A 25,896-nucleotide genomic window follows, 5' to 3' on the forward strand; every position below is an offset into this window, starting at 1 on the left:
ATTAAATTAGTTTCTCATACCATGAAGATCTGGGAAAGAATAATTGAAAGAACGATACGAAAAGAGACGTCTGTTGGAGAAGAACAGTTTGGTTTCATGCCAGGAAGAGGAACAACTGATGCAACTTTTGCGTTCCCGCAGTTGATGGAACGATATAGAGAAATGGATGCGGAGTTGCACTTGATGTTTATAAATTGGTAAGGTACACAACAGAGTACCTAGAGATGAAGTATGACGATACATGAGAAAGGATATTTTTGGAAATTATTTACGGCTGGTAAGGGACATGTACGAGTGAGCAGAGACCCAAGTAAAGAGTAGTGTGGGTATAACAGGTTTTCCTGGAAATTGATCTGCATTAGGGATGAGCTCTCAGCCCATTTCTTCAATTTGGTAATGGTTATGTTGGCGAAGGAGGGACAAAATAGACCACCATGAAATATGCTATTCGCGGATGACGTCGTTATGTGCGAAACATCCAAAGATAAGGTAGAGGAGGACTGTAAGAATGGAGAAGGGCGTTGGAATGAAAAGGCGTGAGGATAAGTAGAACAAGAACAGAATATATGGCATTCAGCAAAGAAGATGGAAGTTTCTTAAGTCTACAAGGAGAGAAGCTACTTCCTATCTCAAAATGTAAGTGTCTTGGATCGTACGTCGATCAGAATGTGGTATTACATACTACATATAAGAACCTAACATAGAATGCACTGCGGTTGTCCTAAACTGGAGAAGAATGAGCGGGATGCTGTGTTACAAGAAAGGAAGTTGAAGGTTAAAAGGTCGTATATGTAAAACGGTAATTAGGCCAGCATTGATGTGCAGTAGTGAAACTTGGGCAATCACAAGTGTCCGGGAAAAGAAGATGGAAATGACGGCGATGAGAGTGTTAGTGGCGATGGAATTTTGGTGTGACGATGAAGGATAGAATACGGAACGATTATATAAGAGGCAATGTTAAGGTGAGACCCTTGAGTGGAAACATTCAAGAAATGAGGTTGAGATGGCTGGAACAGGTAGAACGAAGAAACGAAGATTATGTGGGAAAGAGAATTGAAAAACTGGAGGTAGCAGGTGTAACGGTATGGATTGGCATGAATTTTTAAATCAACCCTCGCATTATTCCAACGTCAATTCTTGGAAATGAAATGCGACTAATCAACAGTTGGAAGAGAACAATGCTCAGGAATTTCTCTCCCAAAAGGTACCTCACTTTTCCAGACACTCTTACTTCCTCCCGTCAGTCCATATTTGGAACAAAAATTCTGTTACCCTCGTGCTGTCCGCCCACGCAGTGAGCCTTCATAACGATGACAAATCTTTACGTGACAATGTGAAAATTATCAATAATCATCAGTTCCACAACTTATTGGAACTATCAGTGTTGTAATGTGATTTCTATTAACCTATGAACCATTCATTATATATAATTAGCAATATAACAAAGCAAAAACTCAATGTTCTTTACGAACTATATTTTAGTTTTGTCAGTGTATTCTTGCGCTGGGACCTGGCAACGGTGCGCCGTGCGAAGAAGAGGAGAGAGCGTCGACACATATCAAATAACTTGGACATATTGAACACTCGCTCATACATATGTGCAAAACACCTTTACAACATGGAATATAAAACACCGATAGTTATTTTATAATTTTTGCAATTTCAAGTTAGTGAAATATTTTCAATAATCGTAGTTGACAAGTTTAACTGAAGAAACCCATGGAAGAATGTGCTTGAAAATTGAAGACGACGCACAAACTCATCATTATTCAACGATACATTCGTAAATATGATTTCGTATGTTCCGGCGTGGTCATCGCGCGCGTTCTAATATCGCATCGAAATCATTCTAAAAAGGGCCAAGTGAAAAAATTATCAATCCTTTGAAAATATTAGTTTTGTTTTATATTATATGTGGTTGATGTAATCAAAGTGAAGTGAATTTTAATACAAAATTATTTACAATTCTTGTTATTATTTCCGAAAGCGATGATAATGCTAACCAAATGCGTTTAATAAGTCGTATTTTCTTTTAGCGCTTCAAATGTGTATAAGTTAAAGTGTATGCGGCATAAAGTGTTTATCAACAGGTAAGGTATTTCTAAGCAGTGAAGAACAAATATTACTTTCGTCTCCCACTTTCCATCTGGCGTAAATTTCAAATGGCCACCCCACCTTGTATTCCTTCACAGGTATTAACTGGTATACCTTGTAGCTGACGCAGTAGCGACGGTGGGTAAACGGCAAATGTCTCTAGTTAGTACTACGCCCGAATCCTAGGATCACGGAGGAGTGAAGATACTTGTTTATTGCTTGTCTCTTACGTCAATTTACTAATTTGTGCATTTGAATGATGATGTAAAGGAGATTTGTGAGAGATCCAAGGTTCGAATCCCAACATTATTATTATTAATCGGTATTCTCGAACTGGAACAAGCAAGTATCGAACCCCATTCCCCTTATATCTGACGCACCGAACAAAGACAGATGCTTTAGTGGGAAGAAAGCGAATATTTGAACTTCACAATTTTGTATTCAATGCCTGGTGTGTTATGTTTTGTAGTGTAATATTTTACAATGTCAACGTATAACGAAATGGAAACCTTGCTTGACGCGGTAAAAAAATTGTCCGCGGATTTAGCTAATACTAACCAAGTGATAAAAGATAATCATAATGAGTTAGTCAAACAAGGTAATAGTGTAAAAGCAGAAATTACAGAGTTACGTGAAAAACATGAATTTTCAACTCAGGAACTTACGAATGGTATACAGAGAGTAGAAGCTGAGTGCAATGCCTTTAAAGTAGAAATTAAAGTTGAAATCGAAAATTTGAAACATGAAGTTAGGGATTTTAAGGCAGAAGTAAATGATCGTTTCAATGAAATGAAAGTTCAAATGAACAATCAGCTGATCGAGACACGGAATGAGTTGTCATTAGCTATCCAGCAGGTTGAAGCCCAAAGTTGTAGTTCACTAACTCAAATGAAGCATGATTTTCAACAGATTTCTAACACGTATGAGTGTAAAATCGTAGATCTTGAGCAGAAAATATGTAGCAATCGAAATTCGTTGGTAGACATTGAAAGTAAAATTCAAGCTCACCAAGCACAGGTAGTCCAGTGCATGCAAAAGGTAACCGTAAATGAAAGTAGTGTAAACAATTGCGGCATGGAAGTTGATCGGATTAATCAATCGTTACTTTTTCTCAAAAATACAGTAGATCGTTGTAACAACAGTGTAGTAGAATTAACAAATGATAGGGAAAAAGAATCAAAACAGTATGTGCAGATCCAGAGTACTGTTTTGGAGGTTAAAAATGAAATTGGTAACCTCAAACAAGAACTGCAAATGCTACAAGCTCAACTAACCTTGACGCAAAAACAAATTTTGAACTTGCATGTGGAATCTAGACCCAGTAGCATTGCTAATACTCGTAGTGTAACTAATTCACTATACAGTAGTGTAGCTAACACCTCATCAACTCGAAGTTCTACCAGTCGTAGTAGCAGTAGCGGCACTAACACAAGTTATGAATCTAATAGTAAACCGAAATCTAAAAGCAAAAACCGTAGTCGCATTCATCACAGAAAACCAGTTCAGATTACGAATGCTAGGCCCATTAAGCGTAGTGATATTGAATCGTTTGAAAAGTTCTTAGGACACGAAAGCGAAATTACAGCTTCAAACTTTTTGGAACTGTTTGAGAAAAATGTTAAATTAATGCAAATTCCTGAAGAGCAGTATTTAGATATTTTAGATTTTTTGATGCAAGGATCTTCCAAATCTTGGTTTCTTACACGTAAACCTGACTTTAAATCATATAGTGATTTTGTTCTTGCTTTCAAGCAACAGTTCGAATCTCCACAAGTCGTAGCTGGTAAGATGTCAGTATTGCAATCCAAAAGGTATGACCCTAAAGCCGACGGTACAGTTTACCAATTCGTAGCAGATCGCTACCATAGAATTCGAGAATTGAATGAAAACGTTAGTGAAGCTTTTATTTTGAATACAATTAAATTGTTATTGCCTAATTATTTTCAGAAACAATTGGTTTTGTTACCATCCTTGGATTTGCAAACTATGTTGAATGTTGTTCAAAACCTTGAAACATTGTCAAAAAACAACGACAGCTTTAGAACAAATAGTGGATTTCTTAAGAAACAGATTCGTGTAAATCAGGTTAATGTCCAAGAAAATGAAAGTAATGAACATAATCTTAGAGAATCACAACATCAAAGCAAAAACAAAGGCAAAAAGCAACCCCAAAACAAAGGTAAAAATCAATATTTTAAGAATAAGAATAAACCTAGGAACGTTCATTCTCAGCGTAACCCTGAAAACGATAATCAGTACGATAGCCAAGAAGGTATACATTACACTGAGACTAGGCGCGCTGATGATGGTGAGCATACGCCTCAACCATTTCCAACTTTCCATCCTGGTAACCAACCACCTTTTATTCCAAATTTTAATCAACCTCGTACCTTCCCTTCTACAGCATCAGGTAATCAGAGTAGGCATACACCGTTAAACTAGAAACGCTCTGCCGAGAGAGTGCTTCTGGTAGAGCTTGTGAAAACTTTAGTAATAGTCATGATTTCAGTAATGAAGATGCACTCACCCCAATTTTTCCTGTGGAGTACGTAACGTTGAGTAAAAATATCAATAATGTTGTTAATTGGGACTTAGATATTTCTGAAAATGAAATAGAAATTGATGAAAATGTAAGTCAGGGTAATAACACTCGTACTGCAGAAATTTATTGTAAAGTATTAGATACTCAGTTGAAAGCATTGTGCGATACAGGCGCTTCGGCATCCCTTATCAGTTTCGAGGCATGGAAACGTATTTCTTCCGTAATTTCACATCCGCAATTAAAACCTGCACCACATATTCTCTTGGTAGATTATTCTGGTAAAAGAAAAAAGCAGGTTAAGGGTGAAGTAAATATTTGTGTGGAAATAGAACACTTGATGTTCGACATAAGAGTTCTGGTAGTAGATGAATTAAACACAGAATGCTTGTTAGGTCGTAATTTCCTCACAGTCGCCCATGCGATGATTGATTTTTCGAAAAACGTAATTAGTTTTTCTGACGGAAAAAAAACTGTTGTTGTTCCTATGCTCATTGAAAAAACACATAGCAAGGAAAATAGTTGTTGTCAACCTAAAAAGATTTTGACTTATGCTGATCGAACAAATAAACCTGTTGACACTGAGTTTGGTATTTCTGTAGAAAATAATAATTTGTCAGATGAAAGTTCAGAGTTCGAACCCAAGCATGACTATACATTTTCAACATGTCCTGTAATTAATAGTTTGATTTCACAAAAAGGTAAATTAGAACAAGAGTGGATCCGTGTCTTACATGAACGAGATCAGGCGTATTCACAGTTGAGAAAAGAGTCAAAAGGTTTTCGAATAAAAGATCTTAATATAAATCAAGCAGTAAAAGAGAATTTTTTACTCGAGTATTATGGTTTACAAATGTCAGAAATTGATAATAAGATTCAAAATGCTCATGGTAATAGCCAAGATAAACAGGAAAGTTGTGGGGATAAGGTATCAAGTGATAATGTTATTTTTGAAAATGTGTGTGCTGTAGCAACAATAAACGAAATTAGGGAAAAGGTACATGAATGTGATCATTTAAGTAATGAGGAAAAACAGCAATTATTTGATTTGTTGGTAAAACACCGTGATATATTCACAGATTATCCAGGCAGGTATAATTTATATGAATATTCCATAGATGTTGACACTGGTGACCCCATTGTAAAGCGGCAATATACGTTACCCTACCATTTTAAAGAAAGCATTGACAAGCAAATTAATGAATGGTTAAAAGTAGGTGTCATTGAACCAGCAGTGTCAATACATAGCCACCCAATTTTCTGTGTACCTAAGAAAAACACCACTAAACCTAGAGTCATAGTTGACCTGACTGAGCTGAATAAGCATGTTAAATTAAAACAATTGAAAGTAAACCGAATTGATGATTTATTGTTGAAATTTCAAGGTGCTAAGTTTGTAAGTTCAATTGACCTCGTGTCATCGTATTCACAAATTCCTGTGTCTGAGGAATCTCGTGATTTTATTGCCTTCTCTTGGAACGGTCATATGTACAGATTTACTGTTATCCCATTTGGATACATAAATGGCTCTGTTGCTCTCATAGATGCATTACAGAAGGTGCTAGGTTATGCATTGTATAATAAACTCGTTTCATATATTGACGATTTAAGTATTCCAACTTTTTCTTTTGAAGAACAATTACATTTATTAGATCAGTTATTTACTAAGCTAAGTGAAGCTAACATGACTGTTAATCTTTCAAAATCTTCATTTTGTAAAACTAGTTTTAATTTTTTGGGTTTTGTTGTAACACCTGAGGGTATTTGTAAAGATCCTTCTTACGTAGAAGTTATTCGCCAACTACCTCGTCCAACCAATATAAAACAATTGCAACGAGTTTTAGGTCTTTTCGAATGGTGTTCCAAATTTGTACACAAGTTCGCTAAATTAGCTGTTCCTCTATTTGAACTCATCCAGAAAGGAAAAAAATGGATTTGGACTCCAGAATGTAAACATAGTTTTCAGTCCCTTAAAGACAGTTTGGTTCAAGATGTATTACTCACTCACCCAAAACTTGATTCCGATTTTTCATTGATCACCAACAGTTCACAAGTGGCCGTGGCTGGCATACTTTTCCAAAAAATTGATGGTAAACGTAACATTATTGGCTTCTGTAGTAAAACTTTAAATAAAGCGCAGCGTGCGTATACTACAACTGAACAAGAGGCGTTAGCAATAGTGATTTCTATTCGTAAATGGGGACACTTATTGTATGGTAAACATGTTAAAGTGTATACTGACCATAACTCTTTAGTGTACTTACATAAGATCAGAAACTGGAATTCTCGTTTAGCTCGTTGGAGTCTTGAATTACAAAGCTTTGATTTGAAAATTGTTCATATTCGTGGAATTAACAATAAAGCCAGTAACGCCTTGTCACGTATAGTTTTAGCTCCTAAAACTGAAACTCATACGGTAAATAACCTCGAAGTGCTACCGTCATTTTTCGGAAACATGACCATACAGGAACTAATCGAAAAACAACGTGAACATACAGAATATGATTCAATAATGAAATTTCTTCAAAATCCTAACGACCCATACTCTAAGGTGAAAAACCGAAATCTTGAAAATTTTTATAAACTTGACAATGGTGTACTTTTGAACAAAAATTTCCATTTCCCAAACTCTTGGAGAATTTGTATTCCACCTTCATTAGTTCGTTTTGTTGTAGAACACATGCATTGTCAACGAGGTCACTTTGGAATTGAAAAAACTTTTGGTTTTATAAATGAAATTTGTTACTGGAAATCCATGAGAAAAGATATCAGTAATTTTATCAATGATTGTATTGTATGTAAAGAAACGAAAGTAAAAACATCACCTCCGGCTAGACCAATGGAAAGTATTACTGTTAATGGTCCTCGTGTACTCGTTTCAATCGATATTTTAGGACCATACGTTTCTTCTTCCTCAGGTTATAAATATGCATTGTCAATTTTAGATGTTTTCACTAGATATTACACTTTGTATCCTATGCGAAATGCTACCACCAAATGTGTATTACGTTGTTTAGAATCACTGTATTTTTTGCATTTAGGCATTCCTAGTGCTGTTCTGGTTGATAATGGTAGCTGTTTCATTTCTCGAAAATTTAAAGAAAAAATGTCAAAATATGGAATCAAAATACATTACGTAACACCATATCACGCTTCTTCTAACCCGGTTGAACGAATCCATCGTGAGACTAATCGACTGTTTAAATTGTTTTGTAGTGAAGATCACACTGCTTGGGAAAAATTCATCCCTCAAATTGTAATTTTGTTAAATTATTCAATCTCAAGTAGCTTAGGTGTAAGCCCTGCCAGCTTGCATTTGAATGTAAAACCTTCTGAATCAGTATTCAAGCATTTTGGTATTGTGGTTACTGAAAAGGACGCAGATGAATATGTTTTGTGGGATAACAAGTTAGTTATGGCAGATCTGAAAAGAACTGAAATAATTCGTAAAAGAAATGTTAAGCATAACCTGAAACAAGAAAGTAAATATAAGGTAAAGGAAAATGATTTAGTTTTCTTGAAGCAAACAAATTTGAGTTCAGCCATAGACAAAAGAATCTCAAAATTTCTTTATTTGTACAAAGGTCCCCTGTTGTGTTCTAAAAAGGTCTCAAAAAAGGTTTTTGAGTTAACGAATCCACTCACTGGTAAATGTTTAGGATTACATTCAGTTGACAGATTAAAGGTTTGGAAACCTACCAAAGAAACAAAGAGTATTTGGCTTAATTTAGCTACTAAACACTGTGAAACTAAAAGTGATAAAATCCTAAAAGAACAGAGTAAAAGCTCAGAGTTGAATAGTTGTATTGAAAAAGTAACCTATAATTCTATCAATGCTGTAAGGGTAAATCTTTCAAACCAATGTGATTCCAAAATTAACTCTAATAAAATTGGTAAGATCCTTAATGAAATTTTAGAATTAGATTCATATTTAAAATATCTCACTGAATCATCATGGTGTAACGTACATAACTTAGAGTTTGCATTGATAAATTTCATTAATCCTCTCGTTTTGTTTAATTAGCATTCTGGTAAGATCACAGTGATCAACTTAGAATGACTGACTCCTACTGATGTGGTGGGCTACCGCAGCCTTGTTTTCCAACTAAACACGCCTACGTGGTGAACCACTGAGTCACAAACGGGAGAATAATAATAATAATAATAATAATAATAATAATAATAATAATAATAAAAATCATAAAATCAATGTTCAAATGCAAATGTGAAACTAGTAAGATGAATACTTACATGATAATTGTTAGCAACTAGTGTTGCATTCACGTTGTATTAATCTTTTCGTTGAATACGAAAACATTTCAAGTAGTACTTGAAGATATTGAAGCAAATGTCCCTCCACTATTATGGGTTACTCATATTATGTAATGCCCGGAGTAGGCAATTTTCTTATTAGTCCCCTCTGTATTATTTTTGAATTCTAACCCAACATTCTATCTCTTCACTTTGCTTCGGGGATGGAAATATATTCACTAATAAATGGGATAGGGTCTTGTCAATGTAATGCAGGCAGTATATTTTAATATACTTTGAGCGTAACGAGCTCACATGTGCCCAGTCTTTCATTTCATAATAAATGAAATATTTTTAGTGTTATATTTACATATGTGCTTTTAACATGTAATTTTAATAAAGTATGAACCTATCGTGTGTATTATATCGCATGTTTTAGTTGTGTTAAATTATTTTGATAAATATTTTGTGTTGATATACCCAGAAACATACACTTTTGAATTTTATGAATAATATTGGTGTTTCAAATATAATAAATTTTTATGCATTTAGCCGTAAGGAATATTTTATCTTTATGAAAAACAATATCATGATATGTTGAATTACTTAGTGATATATGCTATTTTGAGTGATATTGTGTGTTCTATTTTAAAATTAAGAGGCATTATTGCAAAATATTAAATCAATTTTACAATTTTAAATTTATTGGTATACATTTAGTTCGTGTTACTTGTACTTTACTGTGTATTCTTAAATATGGCATTGAATACAATACCTTACCAAATGTAATGTTTTATTAAATATATTGTCGCATTGAGTATATTAATATGTTTGTGTAACTTGGTTTGAATTTTGAAAGATATTTTGAAATACGATGTTGAATAGTATTTCGAATTGCAAATAACTATTAATTTATATTTAAATATTGAAATTACCTTTGTGTTTACATTTCAAGAAAAAAAAATGATGATATAAACTAATAATGAAAATAAAAAGAACTCAAAAGACATTTACGAAATGGCCCTCGCGTTATCGTAAATGGCCCTCGCGTTCGTTGTTCTTCAAATTTCGCGATCATGTGCGTTCGAGTGAAGCTACAAACTGTTATTCTTCAGTGAAAACGAACTTAAAATGACATTAACCCTTTACGGACTAATGGAGTGTTGTGATTGCTGTTGTGTTGCAGTATGATTATGAAGACTTGGATTCCAGGGTTCTTGCCCACTTCTGTGATACCTTCAGTGGACAGTCCGTCCGCCGCCAGTTCTAACGGTATGGATTGGCATGAATTTTTAAATCAACCCTCGCATTATTCCAACGTCAATTCTTGGAAATGAAATGCGACTAATCAACAGTTGGAAGAGAACAATGCTCAGGAATTTCTCTCCCAAAAGGTACCTCACTTTTCCAGACACTCTTACTTCCTCCCGTCAGTCCATATTTGGAACAAAAATTCTGTTACCCTCGTGCTGTCCGCCCACGCAGTGAGCCTTCATAACGATGACAAATCTTTACGTGACAATGTGAAAATTATCAATAATCATCAGTTCCACAACTTATTGGAACTATCAGTGTTGTAATGTGATTTCTATTAACCTATAAACCATTCATTATATATAATTAGCAATATAACAAAGCAAAAACTCAATGTTCTTTACGAACTGTATTTTAGTTTTGTCAGTGTATTCTTGCGCTGGGACCTGGCAACGGTGCGCCGTGCGAAGAAGAGGAGAGAGCGTCGACACATATCAAATAACTTGGACATATTGAACACTCGCTCATACATATGTGCAAACCACCTTTACAACATGGAATATAAAACACCGATAGTTATTTTATAATTTTTGCAATTTCAAGTTAGTGAAATATTTTCAATAATCGTAGTTGACAAGTTTAACTGAAGAAACCCATGGAAGAATGTGCTTGAAAATTGAAGACGACGCACAAACTCATCATTATTCAACGATACATTCGTAAATATGATTTCGTATGTTCCGGCGTGGTCATCGCGCGCGTTCTAATATCGCATCGAAATCATTCTAAAAAGGGCCAAGTGAAAAAATTATCAATCCTTTGAAAATATTAGTTTTGTTTTATATTATATGTGGTTGATGTAATCAAAGTGAAGTGAATTTTAATACAAAATTATTTACAATTCTTGTTATTATTTCCGAAAGCGATGATAATGCTAACCAAATGCGTTTAATAAGTCGTATTTTCTTTTAGCGCTTCAAATGTGTATAAGTTAAAGTGTATGCGGCATAAAGTGTTTATCAACAAGTAAGGTATTTCTAAGCAATAAAAAACAAATATTACTTTCGTCTCCCACTTTCCATCTGGCGTAAATTTCAAATGGCCACCCCACCTTGTATTCCTTCACAGGTATTAACTGGTATACCTTGTAGCTGACGCAGTAGCGACGGTGGGTAAACGGCAAATGTCTCTAGTTAGTACTACGCCCGAATCCTAGGATCACGGAGGAGTGAAGATACTTGTTTATTGCTTGTCTCTTACGTCAATTTACTAATTTGTGCATTTGAATGATGATGTAAAGGAGATTTGTGAGAGATCCAAGGTTCGAATCCCAACATTATTATTATTAATCGGTATTCTCGAACTAAAACAAGCAAGTATCGAACCCCATTCCCCTTATACAGGTAGAAGAAAGAGGAAAACATACAATATACAATGAAAGGGCAAGATGGAAAATGATTTGATGGAGAGGTTACGGAAAATATGACAGGACGCCTTGTATAGAAGAAAGTGAAGGAAAAGAATTACGACCCCATATAAATAAACATAGTAAAAGGCGGAGACAAATAATAATAATTTGTTTAGTGTTGGACACTTTGCACCACAAATGAGTATCTGTGTTGCTTTGCAAGTCGAGTTCTCTCTTTGAATTTAGTTTTCCGACAACCGTCCGATTATTTAGAAATTGTTAATAACTATGATTCTACTTTGCGTGAGAAAACATTACTGGAATGCTATCTTTTTTGTACAGATAAACAAATGTTTAATATGACGTATAACGTTTCATGTAATAATCCTTCTGTTGTATGTGCACTTAACAGAAATTTAAATGCTGATTCCACCAACACACCGTTATTAGATTGAAATCTTTATAAATTTTTATTTTAAAAAATCGAATACTTAATGATATAAATTCTACAAAGTTGTTATCTCAGTTTAGTTAACAATTTCGTGCAGTGCAGTCCAGTCTTTTCTCCACTCACATCTTAACATTCTGATTGGCCAAATAAAAATTTTACTGGTTTTGATGTCTTTGCTTCGGAATATTTAAGTATATGCTCATAGAAATTAGAAATTGTGGATAGTACTTCGTGCTATACGAGAAGAAGTATTGGAAGGTGAAACAATTGACAATATACAGTATATCTAGACTGCGCGGGAGAAACAGTGTAAGTCAGAAATTGGCCAAAATGAGATAAGTCAAAATTGGAGATCTATGTGTCATGCTCCACCTCCTGTTAACTTGTTATAAGTCAATTCTAAACAACATGAGTTGAATAATCGCGTCTTGGTACTGTTAGCATAAGTATTTTACCATACTTATGCTTGGTAAAATAAAAAATCGCCCCCTGAAAACTTTTTTTTTTTTTTTTTTACTTATACTCTTTCTCCGGCGCAGTCTACTTATAATACGAAAGAGAAAATTTAGGTATTTTTACCGAGATCATCATGCTTATCTCGGGTTGCATCAAAAGTCTTAAATATATTGTATATTATAAATTGAGAAAATTCCAATTTTGTATCACACCAATTCGGTATTCTAATACGTACCTGGAAGATCAAAAATAGTCCCCACCAGCATTGACGACCTTTTGCCAACGTTCTGGAAGGCCATGAATTCCATTGCGGTAGAACTTGGTGGGCCGTGAAGCGAAGAATGTATCAAGTGCATTTTGCACCTCTACTAGGGATTTGAACTGGCATCCTCGAAGGTGATTGTCTAAGGAATGAAACAGGTGACAGTTGGGCAGTGCAATGTCTGGGGAATATGGTGGATGCAATAATGTTTCCGATCCAAGGCGTAGAATGATGTTCCGGATCACCATAGCCACGTGGGGCTTAGCGTTGTCATGTAACAAGAGGATCCCTTTTCGATTCAGAAGTGGTGGCTCCAGAGTTTTGAGTTTTTCTTTAGTAAGGCTCAACTGCTGACAGTACACAGTTGCATTGATGCTCTGACCAGCTGGTAGCAGTTCCCGATGCACGATGCCGCGAGCAGTCCACCAAACCCACAGGAGGCTCTTCTTCTGGTGCAGTGCTGGTTTCGGCTGTTTTGGGACCGGCTCATGGGATGCTAACCAATGATGACGTCGCCGTGGAGTTTCATACAGGAGCCATTTCTCATCACATGTCAACACCCTGTCCAGAAATGGCTGCTTCCTCGGACGAAACAGCAAAGAAACAAAGGTGTCTGCTCGCGTTGCTTTCTGACCCGGAGATAAATCATGTGGGACCCATCGACCCAACTTATAGTGCTTCCCAAGTTGATGGACGTGCTGTCGAATGGTTTCTCCACTCACAGTGAATTGTAGTGCCAGTTCCTCACATGTGTGGCCACTGTTCGTCTCAATTGCTGCCTGAAGATCTTCATTTTATACATATGTTGGTCTTCCGGCACATGATGCGTCTTCGAATGTTTCGTCACAGTCTTTAAACTTGTTATACCACCGCTGTACTGTCCCCGTAGTCACGACACCCTCACCAAAGGCCTAGCATCTTCCGTCCCGCTGCAGCGGCGTTTGACCCCAGTTTGAACTCGTACAGCACACACCCCGTTGTGACGCTTTGTGGAGGTCCCATGTTCACATTGTCCTTACGCAAGTTCACGGCGTAACTGAACTACCAAAACCAGGTAGTATGTTGGATGTACCCACACCAACAACTGACTTTCGCCTTATCTCCATTCGCATTCAACTCACAGTGTGAGGGCCAATTGAACACAGACCTCCACATAAAGCGACAGAACTTTTTTGGTTACCGTTATATAATGCAAAGTCCTATCACTATACCTAGGTAGTCTTACATATGCTTAACGATTGTTTTAATAACTATTTTAAAAAGTACTAAAGAATCGTTAATATCGAGGAACTAGCTACTAATTATTACCCGTGGTAGCAGAAGTTGGTAAAACATCAGTGTTAGTGAAACGTTAGAAGGTTGTTTAGTTTATATCGGACTGATTTTTAAATTGTACTTACCCTGTGTAAAGCCTAGTCGCTACCATCGATTGTTATTTACCGGACCTCCAGTGTTATGAATTATCATCCGACATTGCATTTTCCACTGCGACGAACGACGTTGTAGCACAAGCATAGTAATTTTATCCCATTTTTCCCTGCAGGTTTTCTGCAGGGTGGTCCGGAAGTGAGTGTACCCCTTTTAGTTTCAACAGTATAGTGTTAGTCATGGTAGAATGTCTGTACATAGTTACCTTGAAGTCGTAATAGTCATAAACTTCGATATGATCACAGCTGAATTCCATGTCGTAACACAGCTGAATTCTGCGCCAAGTTCTGGCAAATGTTTTGCAAAGATACTCCGGAGTCACGAGAGTGAAGGCGTGTTCCACAGCTGCTCGTAATTCCTGTATTGTGTGATATCGATTGTTTCTTCCTTGTTTCTTTATGATGGATGGTGATCATACCGATGTTTATGACTCTTAAGACTTCAAGGTAACTGTGAACAGACATTCTACCGTAACTAACAATATACTGTTGAAGCTAAAGGGGGGTACGCCCACTTCCGGACCACCCTGTGTAGACAATGAGGGTGGTATTGTAGGCGTCGTTTTAACAGTCCAAATGCCCAGAAATGAATTGGATTGGCATCAAGGTTCTAACAGGAATGTCGTGAAAGGAAATAACACAGATTCCCGTTTCGGGCTGCATGTCATGATAAAACCGGTGGGGGTGTAGGTGGACGTTTTGCCCATGTGGATCCACACTTGGTTCTTGTTGGGCTTCATATAAGCGAGGGATCTCTTTCCGATACATTGGTTCATGATGGATTGCTGGAAGTACGGCAGCATTCACAATTACGGTTCCCTGCGAGATACTTTCTCTTCACTGGCGTAAAACCCGGTATGTCCCTTGACAGAAATGTCACGTTACGAAATTGCCTGAATGATACCATGACGCGTGAGGTAAATATATTCCTCATCTAATATGACAACCGTCTTCCATTTTGACCTCCTTCCGCATGCATATTTCCTACAGTTTGTGACAATGTTAAGCAGTGTCACTCCTGTGGAGATTGTGAATCCGCGTAGGTTGTGGTTCACAGTGGGCTGTGTCAGATTTAGTATATTGGTAATGCCACGTTGGGGTGGTAGATTGTCCTGGTAACTGCCAGTGGATGAATTTCACGAAGTGCCTCAAGTGACACTTTCTCTGGCAACCTCCAAGTGGTCCTAGTTTTGTCAAATGTTTCTGCACTGTCTCCATTTGTGTTTGCCTGGCCATGATATCTTATATCTTTAGCCGTTGTCTCTCCGATGGTTAAACATTTTCCTAACACTGTTTCACTATTCTCTTGTACAGAAAATGTGTGTGGAAAAGAACAATGCTGTACCCTAACATTCGAAGTAACGGTTTACTGTCGGTGGCATTTTACTAGGAGAAATAAGACGCTCTGACATTTGTAAGCTGAGACAGGCAATAATAACGATACTGGTTTCAAGTTCCTGGCGCAGCTACATAGGTGATAGCATCATTGTCAAATTGGTCGATATGAACCGAATAACTTTCTGTATATAGTTTTAGTTTTGGGGAAATCGGCGGTAAAAATGAACAAACGATGATAATTTTATTTACACATTAAGTGTTTGGTTTGAAGTAAGCTGTATTCATCTGATTATTAAGTGATTTGTCTGATAATATTAAATTTTTAATTTTCACTAGGGAGGAAGAAGAATCCTTTATTCAGTGGTATTTGAAGACTCCACTGGGAAGAAAGAAAGCGAAAGCACGTGAATTAGAGGAGGAGAAACTTCGACTTGCTCAAGAAATGCAGGCAGAGAAGAAAAAGAGTAAAAAATAATGTGGTTTACTACGGATATATTTCAAGAAGCTTTCCGTAACAAAATATTCTAAATGGAAGATGCATTTTATATTCGAAACGTGAAAGGACAGCGTAACTTTATGATCATCCATCCAACTTCAAAACTACAATATTATTGCTTCAGTTTTCGACACATTTAAAAATACCTTAAATCATGGACGTTTAGAAATATGTTATTATTCTAACTACAGTGCGCCACAGTGATAGCGAAAGAGAAACTATAAATTTCTTGTTTGACAAGTGCTATGTTATTCCGACTAACTTGAACTTTTTATTTATTTATTGTTGCAATGATTACTCACTTCGTATATTGGTTTCAGTATATCCAACTAAAGTTTTAGCTTAAGGTTTTATGTCTGATATTTTCTCCTTCCTCTTCATTTTAATGTTTACTGCAATGAAGTATTTCGTGTTTTACATCAGACTAAGCTACGTATTATTTTATCTTCGCAAGTCCACGTAATCGACATATCTAATCATTAGTGACATTTACATAATGCACAGTTCCTCCTATAGTTGATGTTACTAGACGTCCGGCTTTTAGCCGGAGCGTCCGATTTTGAAGGAGCAGAATTGATGTTCTTAGCAAAAAGCTGTGTACATTTGGTCCTCCTTTTACGACGTAAAGATAATTCTTAATAAATAAAAATATTAACATCGACGAGTTCTATGAGTAATACTCTTTGCTTAAGGGATTCGTGTTATCTGATAACCTAAACCAAGTTATATCAGACGAAGAAAAGCATAGATTTTCAAGGAATGTTGTTCTATATACAAACTTGAAAAACTACAAAATAATAGTTTCGTACCCTTTTTTTTTTTTTCTTTCTTCTTTTTTAAATCATATTCAACTGCAATGCCGAGAGTGATAGAATATTTAAAAAACTGAAATCTGTGAAAATATGTAGGTATAGACTCAATGTTGTTACAATGAAAACAGAACTTTAAATTTGCTCAAATTGTGGACAAAGTGTGATGATAGTGAATGTGAAATATGTTTGTGTGATACAATGTATATCAGGTTTCTAAGTAACAAGGCTGTGAGTCACAAGTGTATACAAAGCTTTTTTTTTTTTTTTAATCAAAAGATCTAATATATTTCAGACAGAAATTTTCTTGTAGGCCTTATATCTGGAGAAGTACATACAGTGTAGCCAAACCAAAACTACCTCTTAACTCAGTATGATGTGCTTATTCCGTAAAATATATGAAATCTCGATTTAGGGGCCGTTCAAAAATTTTGTGGCCCCTGATCCAAAAATTCCAATATAATTCATTCAACCAAACGTTTTCTTGTACGTCTTATATCTGGAGAACTGCATATAGTGTATCCAAACCAAAACTACCACTTAACTTAGTTTGATGTGCTTATTCCGTAAAATATACGGAAACTCGATTTATCTAGAGGCCATTCAAAAATTTTGTGGCTCCTGACCCAACATCTAATTACACTAGTCGACAAAAAAATACTTTTTCTCTGGCACACGGAAGAAAATAACCTGATTCTAATAGAACTTTTCACGTAGAATTCGAATCTGCAATCAGTTTTTCTCCAGTCCCCTCAGTTTTCCCGTGACAGAGGGATTTTCGGGAAATTTCCCCTCAAATTTCCCTTTTTAAAAACCATTTTCATACCTGTAGCTTGGGTACCCTTATGTATATAAACACACAAATTATATTGTATGTTAGCTTGAATATACTTAGTAAGCCCTCTAAGTTTCATAAGAATCGCATTATTCTTTCTAGAGATATAAACATATTTATATAAAAATATGCTATGTGTACTATTTATTTTACTATATTCATTAGTGCAGATAAAATCACATATAACTTCCACGAAAGTTACAATATAAGCACGGTTTATACCTCATTGGATTTGAAATAAAGCATATTTTCAATGATGTATACACCGTGTCATCATTTTTTTGTATGAGGGAATTTCTAGAGGGATTTTGTGGGAAATTTCCTACAAAAAGTATTTTCTAAGATTTTTTTGGTCTTAACTTGCTATTTGTATATAGTGATACAGAAACAGGAACTGCACTAAAACATAATTGTATGTCTACTTAATAAATAATACAAAAGAAGTGAGTGGTATCTTCTTAATAAATGAACACTTACTTATCTTAACTAAAATGTTTTAGTTCTCGACTTTCTTCTGTGTTTGACTTCTGGAACATCTCTTTTGAGTGTCCAACAGTAATCAGCTAGCATTTGTGAACTCCACTGTCTCTGGTATCTCTTCTCCATGGAGGAAATATCCTGATGGAAACGTTCTCAATGCTCATCACTAACAGCACCAAAGTTTTCAGGAAAGAAATCCAGGTGGGAGTCCAGAAAGTGAACTTTAAGGGACATGCTGCAACCCATTTCTTTGAATGATTGCAGGAAATCACTCACAGTTTCACGGTAATTTGTGGCTTTCTGGTTTCCTAAAAAATTCTCCGTTAAACATTAAATGAACACCAAGCTGCTTTTTCAACCGGAGTTAAGAGATCCTAAAATTTTTGGTCACGAATCAAACATCTTATTTGGGGGTCTACAAAATCCCTTCCTTGATTTTAGCGTCACTAACCCGAGGAAATTTTTCCTTGAGGTAACAAAATCCTGCATTACTTTTGTCCATTGCCTTAACAAAGTTTTTGAAGAGCCCCAACTTTATGTGAAGAGGAGGTAGAATTATTTTATCAGGGCTCACCAGTGAGGAATAAACATTCTTCTGTCCAGGAGTTAATACACGCTTTGGTCATTCCTTCTTGATGTAATGTTCCGCTTGCTGTCCCATTCGCAGAGGAAACAACAATATTTCGTATAACCAAGCTGCAAACCCATTAACAAAGAAATAACTTTTAAATCACAGCAAACGGTCCACTTGTATTTCTCATACTGAATTCTTTCTAACACTATTTTGATGTTTTCATAGGTTTCCTTCATATTAGTTGCATAAGCCAAAGGCACTGAAGGAAATTTTTTGCCATTGTGCAAAAGGACAGCCTTCAAACTAGTTTTGGAAGAGTCAATAAACAATCTCCACTCTGTACTTATATGTGCATATCCGAGTGTATCCATCACAGCACAGATATTACAATACACTAAATCATTTTCTTGAGAATAGTAGTTTTGAAACTCTGTATGACGAAAAATACACACTTTAGTGTCACGATGGAGCAGATTCCTGCCTTTAAGTCTAGAAGGAAGAAGTTCTGCCTGTATCTTGGAGAGTTTTAAATCCTGTACGAGGTCATTTAGTTCACCCTGAGTTATTAGATGGGGATCCAATGTAGATGTGCTTCCTACATAAGTAGGACCACCACCTTCATTTGGAACTTCAGTAGTTGCCTCAAGTACATAATCCTCGTTTACCGTAAGATGAGCAGGAGGTACTGGTACAGGTAATTCTGCACTGTGTGGAACTGGCCTAATTGCTTATGACAAATTAGGGTACTGTACTGTATGCTTAGATTTACTGGTTATTCCTTTTATCTGTGTCATACAAAAGTAGCAGTCTGAAGAATGATCTTTTGGTTTCCTCCATATCATCGGTACTGCGAAGTTCATGTTTCGTTCACCATTTGCCCACCCAGTCAGACGTTTCACGCAAGTACAACAAATGTAGTGAGGAGCCCAATTCTTATCTTGGTCTCCTACACAGCAACCAAAATATAACTGATAGCACTTCCTCACAAGTGGAGTAAAACATCGACGTTGCGATTTAAATGTCAGCTCCCACATACATAACAGAAATTGTCCGGGTGATTTACATACTTCCTCGGCATCTTGAATCCTGTAAGGTATCACACACACATACACACACGAATCTACACTCCATCAATCATGAAGCAGCACAAACGTAATCTAACTTACTGCATCACCACACAACACAATCTATTTGAACTCCACAATGCACAAACACTTCCACTTACACGCGGCCACATCTAAAACACGTCCAGCTTGGACCGTCACTCAACGCTACTAACAGTCATCAAGCTATGTGAGTCATCAATTTTTTTTATGCATTGTTGCCAGATCAAAATATTAAAAAGTGACTTATTTTCCACAGAAAGCATGCGTGTATTTGTGCTTGTGTTTGAGTATCCATCTATCTGCCGACAATAATACATCAAGGTTAGGTTTTTGTGTTTGGTAAAAAGTCTTGCATAGTATATTCTTTATTATCTATAAATAGACACAATAGTTTATATCTCTAGACAGAAAAATGCGATTCACATGAAATTAACATTATTTATTAAGTAGACATAAAACTATGTTTTAGTGCAGTTCCTGTTTCTGTATTGCTATATACAAATAGCAAGATGATACAAAAAATCTTATAAACCACTTTTTGGAGGAAATTTCCCACAAAATCCCTCTAGAAATTCCCTCATACAAAAATGGCGACGTGTACACATCATTGAAAATATGCTTTATTGGAAGTCCAATGAGGTATAAACCGTGCTTATATTGTAATTTTCGTGGAAGTTATATGTGATTTTATCTGCAGTAATGAATATGGTAAAATGAACAGTACACATAGCATATTTTTATATAAATATATTTATTACTCTAGAAAGAATAATGCGATTCTTATGAAACTTAGAGGGCTTACTAAGTTGAGTTGATTTTAGTTTAGCGTCCCTTTCAGCAGCGAGGCTATATGAGACGTGGACCTACTGATTAACGTGGAATCCGAACCACATGAGCTTCCGCCGGGAATCGAACCCGGGTCTCCCACGCCAAAGGCGCGTACGCTAACCGCTTAGCCACGGAGGCTTACTAAGCATAAATGAAGCTAACATACAATACAATTTATGTGTTTATATACCTAAGGGTATCCGAGCTACAGGTACAAAAATTGTTAAAAAAAAAAAGGAATTTTGAGGGGAATTTTCCCGAAAATCCCTCTGTCACGGGGAAACTGAGGGTGATGGAGAAAAACTGATTGCAGATTCGAATTCTACGTGAAAAGTTCTATTAGAATCAGATATTTTCACTTCTGTGCCAAAATCATGTTGACTAGTGTTATTGGCCAAGATCGCAATCTTTTGATCCATTTTTTGGATCATTCCTAAAATTCTTGTTTATATTAATTTTGTTATTCGTAAAGAAAAAAAGAGAACGTTTTATATGACGGAATAGGTCACTGTAATTAAAATTATATATGTGCAGTCCCCAAACATTTTAGTGGTGAACGGACAAAGTGTTCTCCTATTTTATAAATCTGACAACCCTACTCATAATACGAATACATGTTTGCCGACGTGGCATGGAGTAATTTCATGAATATATTCTTCGAAGCATGTCCGATAGCTCTGATCTTTTGGCCGGTGGCTATAAGCATTGAGTAAAGCTTGCGTAGTGTTCCATACGTGTGGTTTAAGCTTTAAATAGATTTAGCGCAGGGGATGGGTATCAAAGATATAGCATAAAGTGAGTATGCATTGAACCAGTTACGTGTCATGTGTTCACCATGTTCCATTGGGTTATCCTTCTGCTAACAGAGAAAGAATGTATCAGATTTACATACCGGACATCAGTTAGGAGCACCAACAGAACACATTTCGTATCATGGAAACATACTCAACTTGAACCACGAACTTTTCTATAACACACAGACTTAAATCGTTCTAAGAACAGCTGAAAATCAGATCCATCAAAGTGGCATAGTCCAAGTCTTAGTACCTGAATATCTATGTTCTTTGGCCTGAGTTAGCATGCTATCCGATGCTAGAATCTGGTTTCATAATGCTACTTTCATATTACAATAACTGTCTTCTGAATTTTGACCTCCAAATTCTCAATAGTGTTTAGACAACGATATTACCAAATACTAACTTATGTATACACGATATTGCTCTTATTTTTCTACGACGGACTGTGATAGACTGTTTGGTCAATTAATTAATTAGAATAAGAAGAGACTTTCCCATTTTACCATTTCAAACCGTATAACAAGAAACAAATGAACTATTTGATTTTTTAAAGAAATTCTTGCGGAATGATTTTATGTGACGAGTCAGAATATACCAATACATTCTTGAACTAGTTGAAACCCTTAGCCAAATGACAGGAACAAACTGAGACCAACAGATGAGACACAGGCAGACAAACTTCTACATCCTGTCTCAGTAATTAGATTCTATATCAGAGAGAGAGAGAGAGAGAGAGAGAGACATTTCACTTTTCACACAACGAAGGTGTTCATGTTCACATTTGCTTGCAGTATCTTTGTTCGTATTACAATATTATTAACGAAATGCCAGGTTCAGTAGCGAATGGCGCAGTCTCTCTCTCTCTTTCTCTCTGGTATACACACACACACACACACACACATATATATATATATATATATATATATATATATATATATATATATATAGGGTAACTGGTAATTCGATACATTCTTTGCAAGGGGCTATTCTACAAGCACTTTGGAACATTTTTACCTATATGAACCGGAGGTCGCAAATCAATAATTTCTGAGTAATTTGCACATGTGTGATTTCTTTGAAATTTGTCGACTAACGAAAGGTGCACGAGAAAGTTTTACCCTGACCTACTTCTACATATCGTAGAGCGCTGAAATTTTGCATGTGTAATACTACGTACCTCTGTAGGTCAGGTGGTAATGTACGGCACGAGACTCTGCACCGTTGCTGTGTTCTACCGTATACGCTCGCGTAATGTCCGCACTTTTTTTTTTTACTAAAATCACAGTGTCCGCGGCAGGTGCGGACATTACGCGAGTCGTTCAAAACATGCGCAATTTTCAGTCAAATTTTTTTTTCGAAGTAAAGTTCATTTTGAACTTCCTACATAATATCGGTAAATAATTAAATGAAAAGCAAATGAGGACCACTAATTGAAACAAATTTATGGCATTTAAAGTCAATAAACAAATTATTTAAATCTTACCTTTATTTTCTCCTCGAACATAATTTTCAACCACGTCGGCACATTCTTTATGTAAAGTCACAAACACAACACAATCATAAATGTAAAAATATTAAAATTACTTGTAAGCATTTTTTTTTTTTTTTTTGACTGGAAAGAAACAAATGTTAATACACAAGCAGTTCCGGCACCTTTGTTCCTTCTTTTCTTTTCACTCATCTGACGAACAGTCGGCAAAGTCCGAGTCATTATCGGTGTTTTCTTCGTTCACTTTATCTTCCGAAAGGAGGTCGTCTTCCGATCCATCAAGTGCGTTTGCTATACCAGTTACCTTAAAACTTTTAACAATGAGATCATTGGATATGCTTTTCCACACAGCAAGAATCCACGTACAAACTTCCGAGATTGACGCCCTTCTTAGACGTCCAGTTGCGGTTGTACCCCCTCCACCAAAAGCCATCAAATCACGGTGGCTGCGCCTAAATTCAATCTTAAATGGCTTGTTGATGGAAATATCAAGGGACTGAAGAACTGATATTAGGCATCCTGGAACTACATCAAGATCAGTTCTCGAAGTTTTAAGATGTTGCTTCACTGCGTATGTGAGATACCCTTTGAAGCTGTCCAAAACAAGAAGAGAACGTAGCCGTAACAGTGAGCCAGGTCGCTTGCACCACACACACTGTAACCAGTCCTGAATTAAAGCATCATCCATCCACCCTTTTTCTTGAATTTGTACCACAATTCCAGGTGGCAGTTTTTCTTTCGGCATGGTTTTTCTTTTGAAAACCACATACGGTGGAAGTTTTTTTTTTTTTTTTTTTTTTTTTTCATCTGCAGTTATGGCTAACATAACGGTAGCGCGTTGCTTTTCGGATCCAGACGTGCGAATTGGTACAGACTTATCATTTATTGTGTAATTATCGGGAGCATCAAAATAAACGGGTGTCTGATCGGCATTTGCAATTTGCGAGGCTAAATATTGATTAGCTTTGCGCTGTGCGATTACGAAGCGTTGAAAGTCCTATGACCGTCAGCATGGTCATAACACCACACTTATTGGACAAACTGTGTATTTACTCAATTTTCAAGCAACACACAAAATTATTATTTTATTCATGTGAAAGGAAAAGTTATTTTTCTTGCTTCACTCTGAACGCTTTCGAGCTGGTGAGAAACTGCGTTCTTCCTTTGCATACAGGTGTTCTCCAGACTCTTTACTGAATCAAGCGCTTATCTCATTAGCAAAGTGCTTCGGAACAGCAAACTTTTTTTCTTTCCTTGAGAGAAGTTACCAACTCATGATTTTCGCTACTGAGACCATTTTTTATATACTCTTTATATCAAAGCCTGCATTATTTCAGTTGTGTCATGTGTTTCAGCATTGAATGATGGATTCCTATGTATCTTGGTGTGCTTGATCCAAAAATGACCGTAGTTTGCTTCCATCACGTCAAAATTGTTTGCAAATCGCAATGTGTTATGTGTCTAAAAACATCACAAATATGAGACGTACGGACAGATATCAGGACATAGGAAATGCTGCCATCTGTTTGTTTATGATGAAAGTGAATCGTTGGCAACATAAACCGGAAGATGACTGCACTTGCGTCATTAAATGTGGTGAATAATGCAACTGTTAGTGCTGGTGCAACCGTTCGTATATATTCTCCGTGATCAAAAGTCGGGTACACAAAGTTTCTGTGTTTTTTATACCAGTGGGATAGCAGAGACAGGGACAATCATTGGAAGCGGAAAGATTGGCCACAACGAGCGGCATTGGAATCTGGAGTAAAACATGTACTTGAAAAACCTCTCATCGAGGTAACGAAAGTTCCTCTGCCACCTCTGCATATCAAATTAGGCATTCATGAAGCAATTTGTGAAAGCCTTAGAAAAGGATAGTACATGTCTGCAGTACATGTGTACCAAATTTCCAGCCTTATCAACAGCAAAACTAAAAGAGGATGTTTTTACGGGTCCGGACATTAGAAAACTCTGCTAAGATTGACATTTTGAGCAACACATGGAGGTTGCTGAAAAAGAAGCCTGGGTCGCCTTTAAAGATGTAGTAACCAAGTTTCTGAGCAACAAGAAGGATCCGAATTTCAAGTCTATCGTTGATAGTATGCTGCAGAAGTACGAAAATTTAGGCTGTTCCATGAGTTCGAAGGTTCATTTCCTGCATCCCATTAGGACTACTTCCCAGAGAATCTAGATGCTGATAGGTGAGAGATTCCATTACGAAATCTGAGAAATGCAAAAGCGTTACCAAGGACGATGGAATACAAAAATGATGCCGTACTATTGCTGGATATTGTACCGAGATGAACCCGGAAAAGAACAAGTGCGGAAAAGCCAGAAACATAGCATGACTGGTCTAAAGAGACGCCGACACAACTACTAAACTCGTGAGTATTTCTATGCTATTCTATTTTCATCCATTTCTAAGCCACACAATGCCACGTGTTTCACGTAACAAACTATGTCATTATGTCGCATACTTGTGATATTTTTCAACATATTTGGTACATTGCCATTAGCAAAGAACTTTGACGTGATGGAAACAAACTAAGGTCCTTTTTGGATTAAGCATACCAAGATACATAGGAATCCACCATAAAATGTTGAAAAACAGAACCATCGCAGGCTAGTGAACGCTTGGAAATCTTTTCAGACACGAAATCGTTACATTGCAAGCAGGTGCGCATCGAACGTTGCAGTCTCACGCACTGACGCTTTGTTATCTCAACCACCGTGAGAGCAGCGCTCACAGTCTGTGTGAATTGCAGACAGAATGGTTAATCTCCACAATTGCCAATGCATTCTTTTTTACTAAACTGTTTTGTATCGAACTATGAGATGAAAAATCCATCAATTATGGACTGCATTCTTAAAGTCGGTTTGCAGCACTCATTTAATTGCAATCTCTAGTTTTTTGTTCCCACGAAATTAAGACACGTGTTGTCAGAACTATTAAATATACCACAACTATATTTGTATCAAGTATGGATATGCAAACTTCTGTA

The 25,896-nt window shown here is 36.4% G+C and overlaps 1 protein-coding gene across 3 annotated transcripts in view; it reads left to right on the top strand.

Annotated features, from left to right (window-relative positions):
- The window catches only part of LOC145688026 (dynein regulatory complex subunit 11), a 104,503-nt gene extending 86,912 nt beyond the window's left edge, over positions 1 to 17,591 (top strand). The window contains exon 15 of one of the 3 annotated variants that reach the window (XR_014131830.1): positions 15,817 to 15,953. Coding sequence is in view for 2 of the 3 variants with exons in the window: in XM_081761699.1 (XP_081617825.1) it covers positions 15,817 to 15,955 (139 nt within the window). In the remaining variant the exon portion in view is untranslated. Of the gene's footprint in view, positions 1 to 15,816 lie in introns of all 3 variants that reach the window. The other 2 variants (XM_081761699.1, XM_081761698.1) reach the window with 2 other exon arrangements.
- Positions 17,592 to 25,896: the final 8,305 nt, after the last annotated feature.

This window comes from Thermobia domestica, chromosome 6, assembly GCF_964235325.1.
Source record: "Thermobia domestica chromosome 6, izTheDome1.hap1.1, whole genome shotgun sequence".
Taxonomy (NCBI): Eukaryota; Metazoa; Arthropoda; class Insecta; order Zygentoma; family Lepismatidae; genus Thermobia; species Thermobia domestica.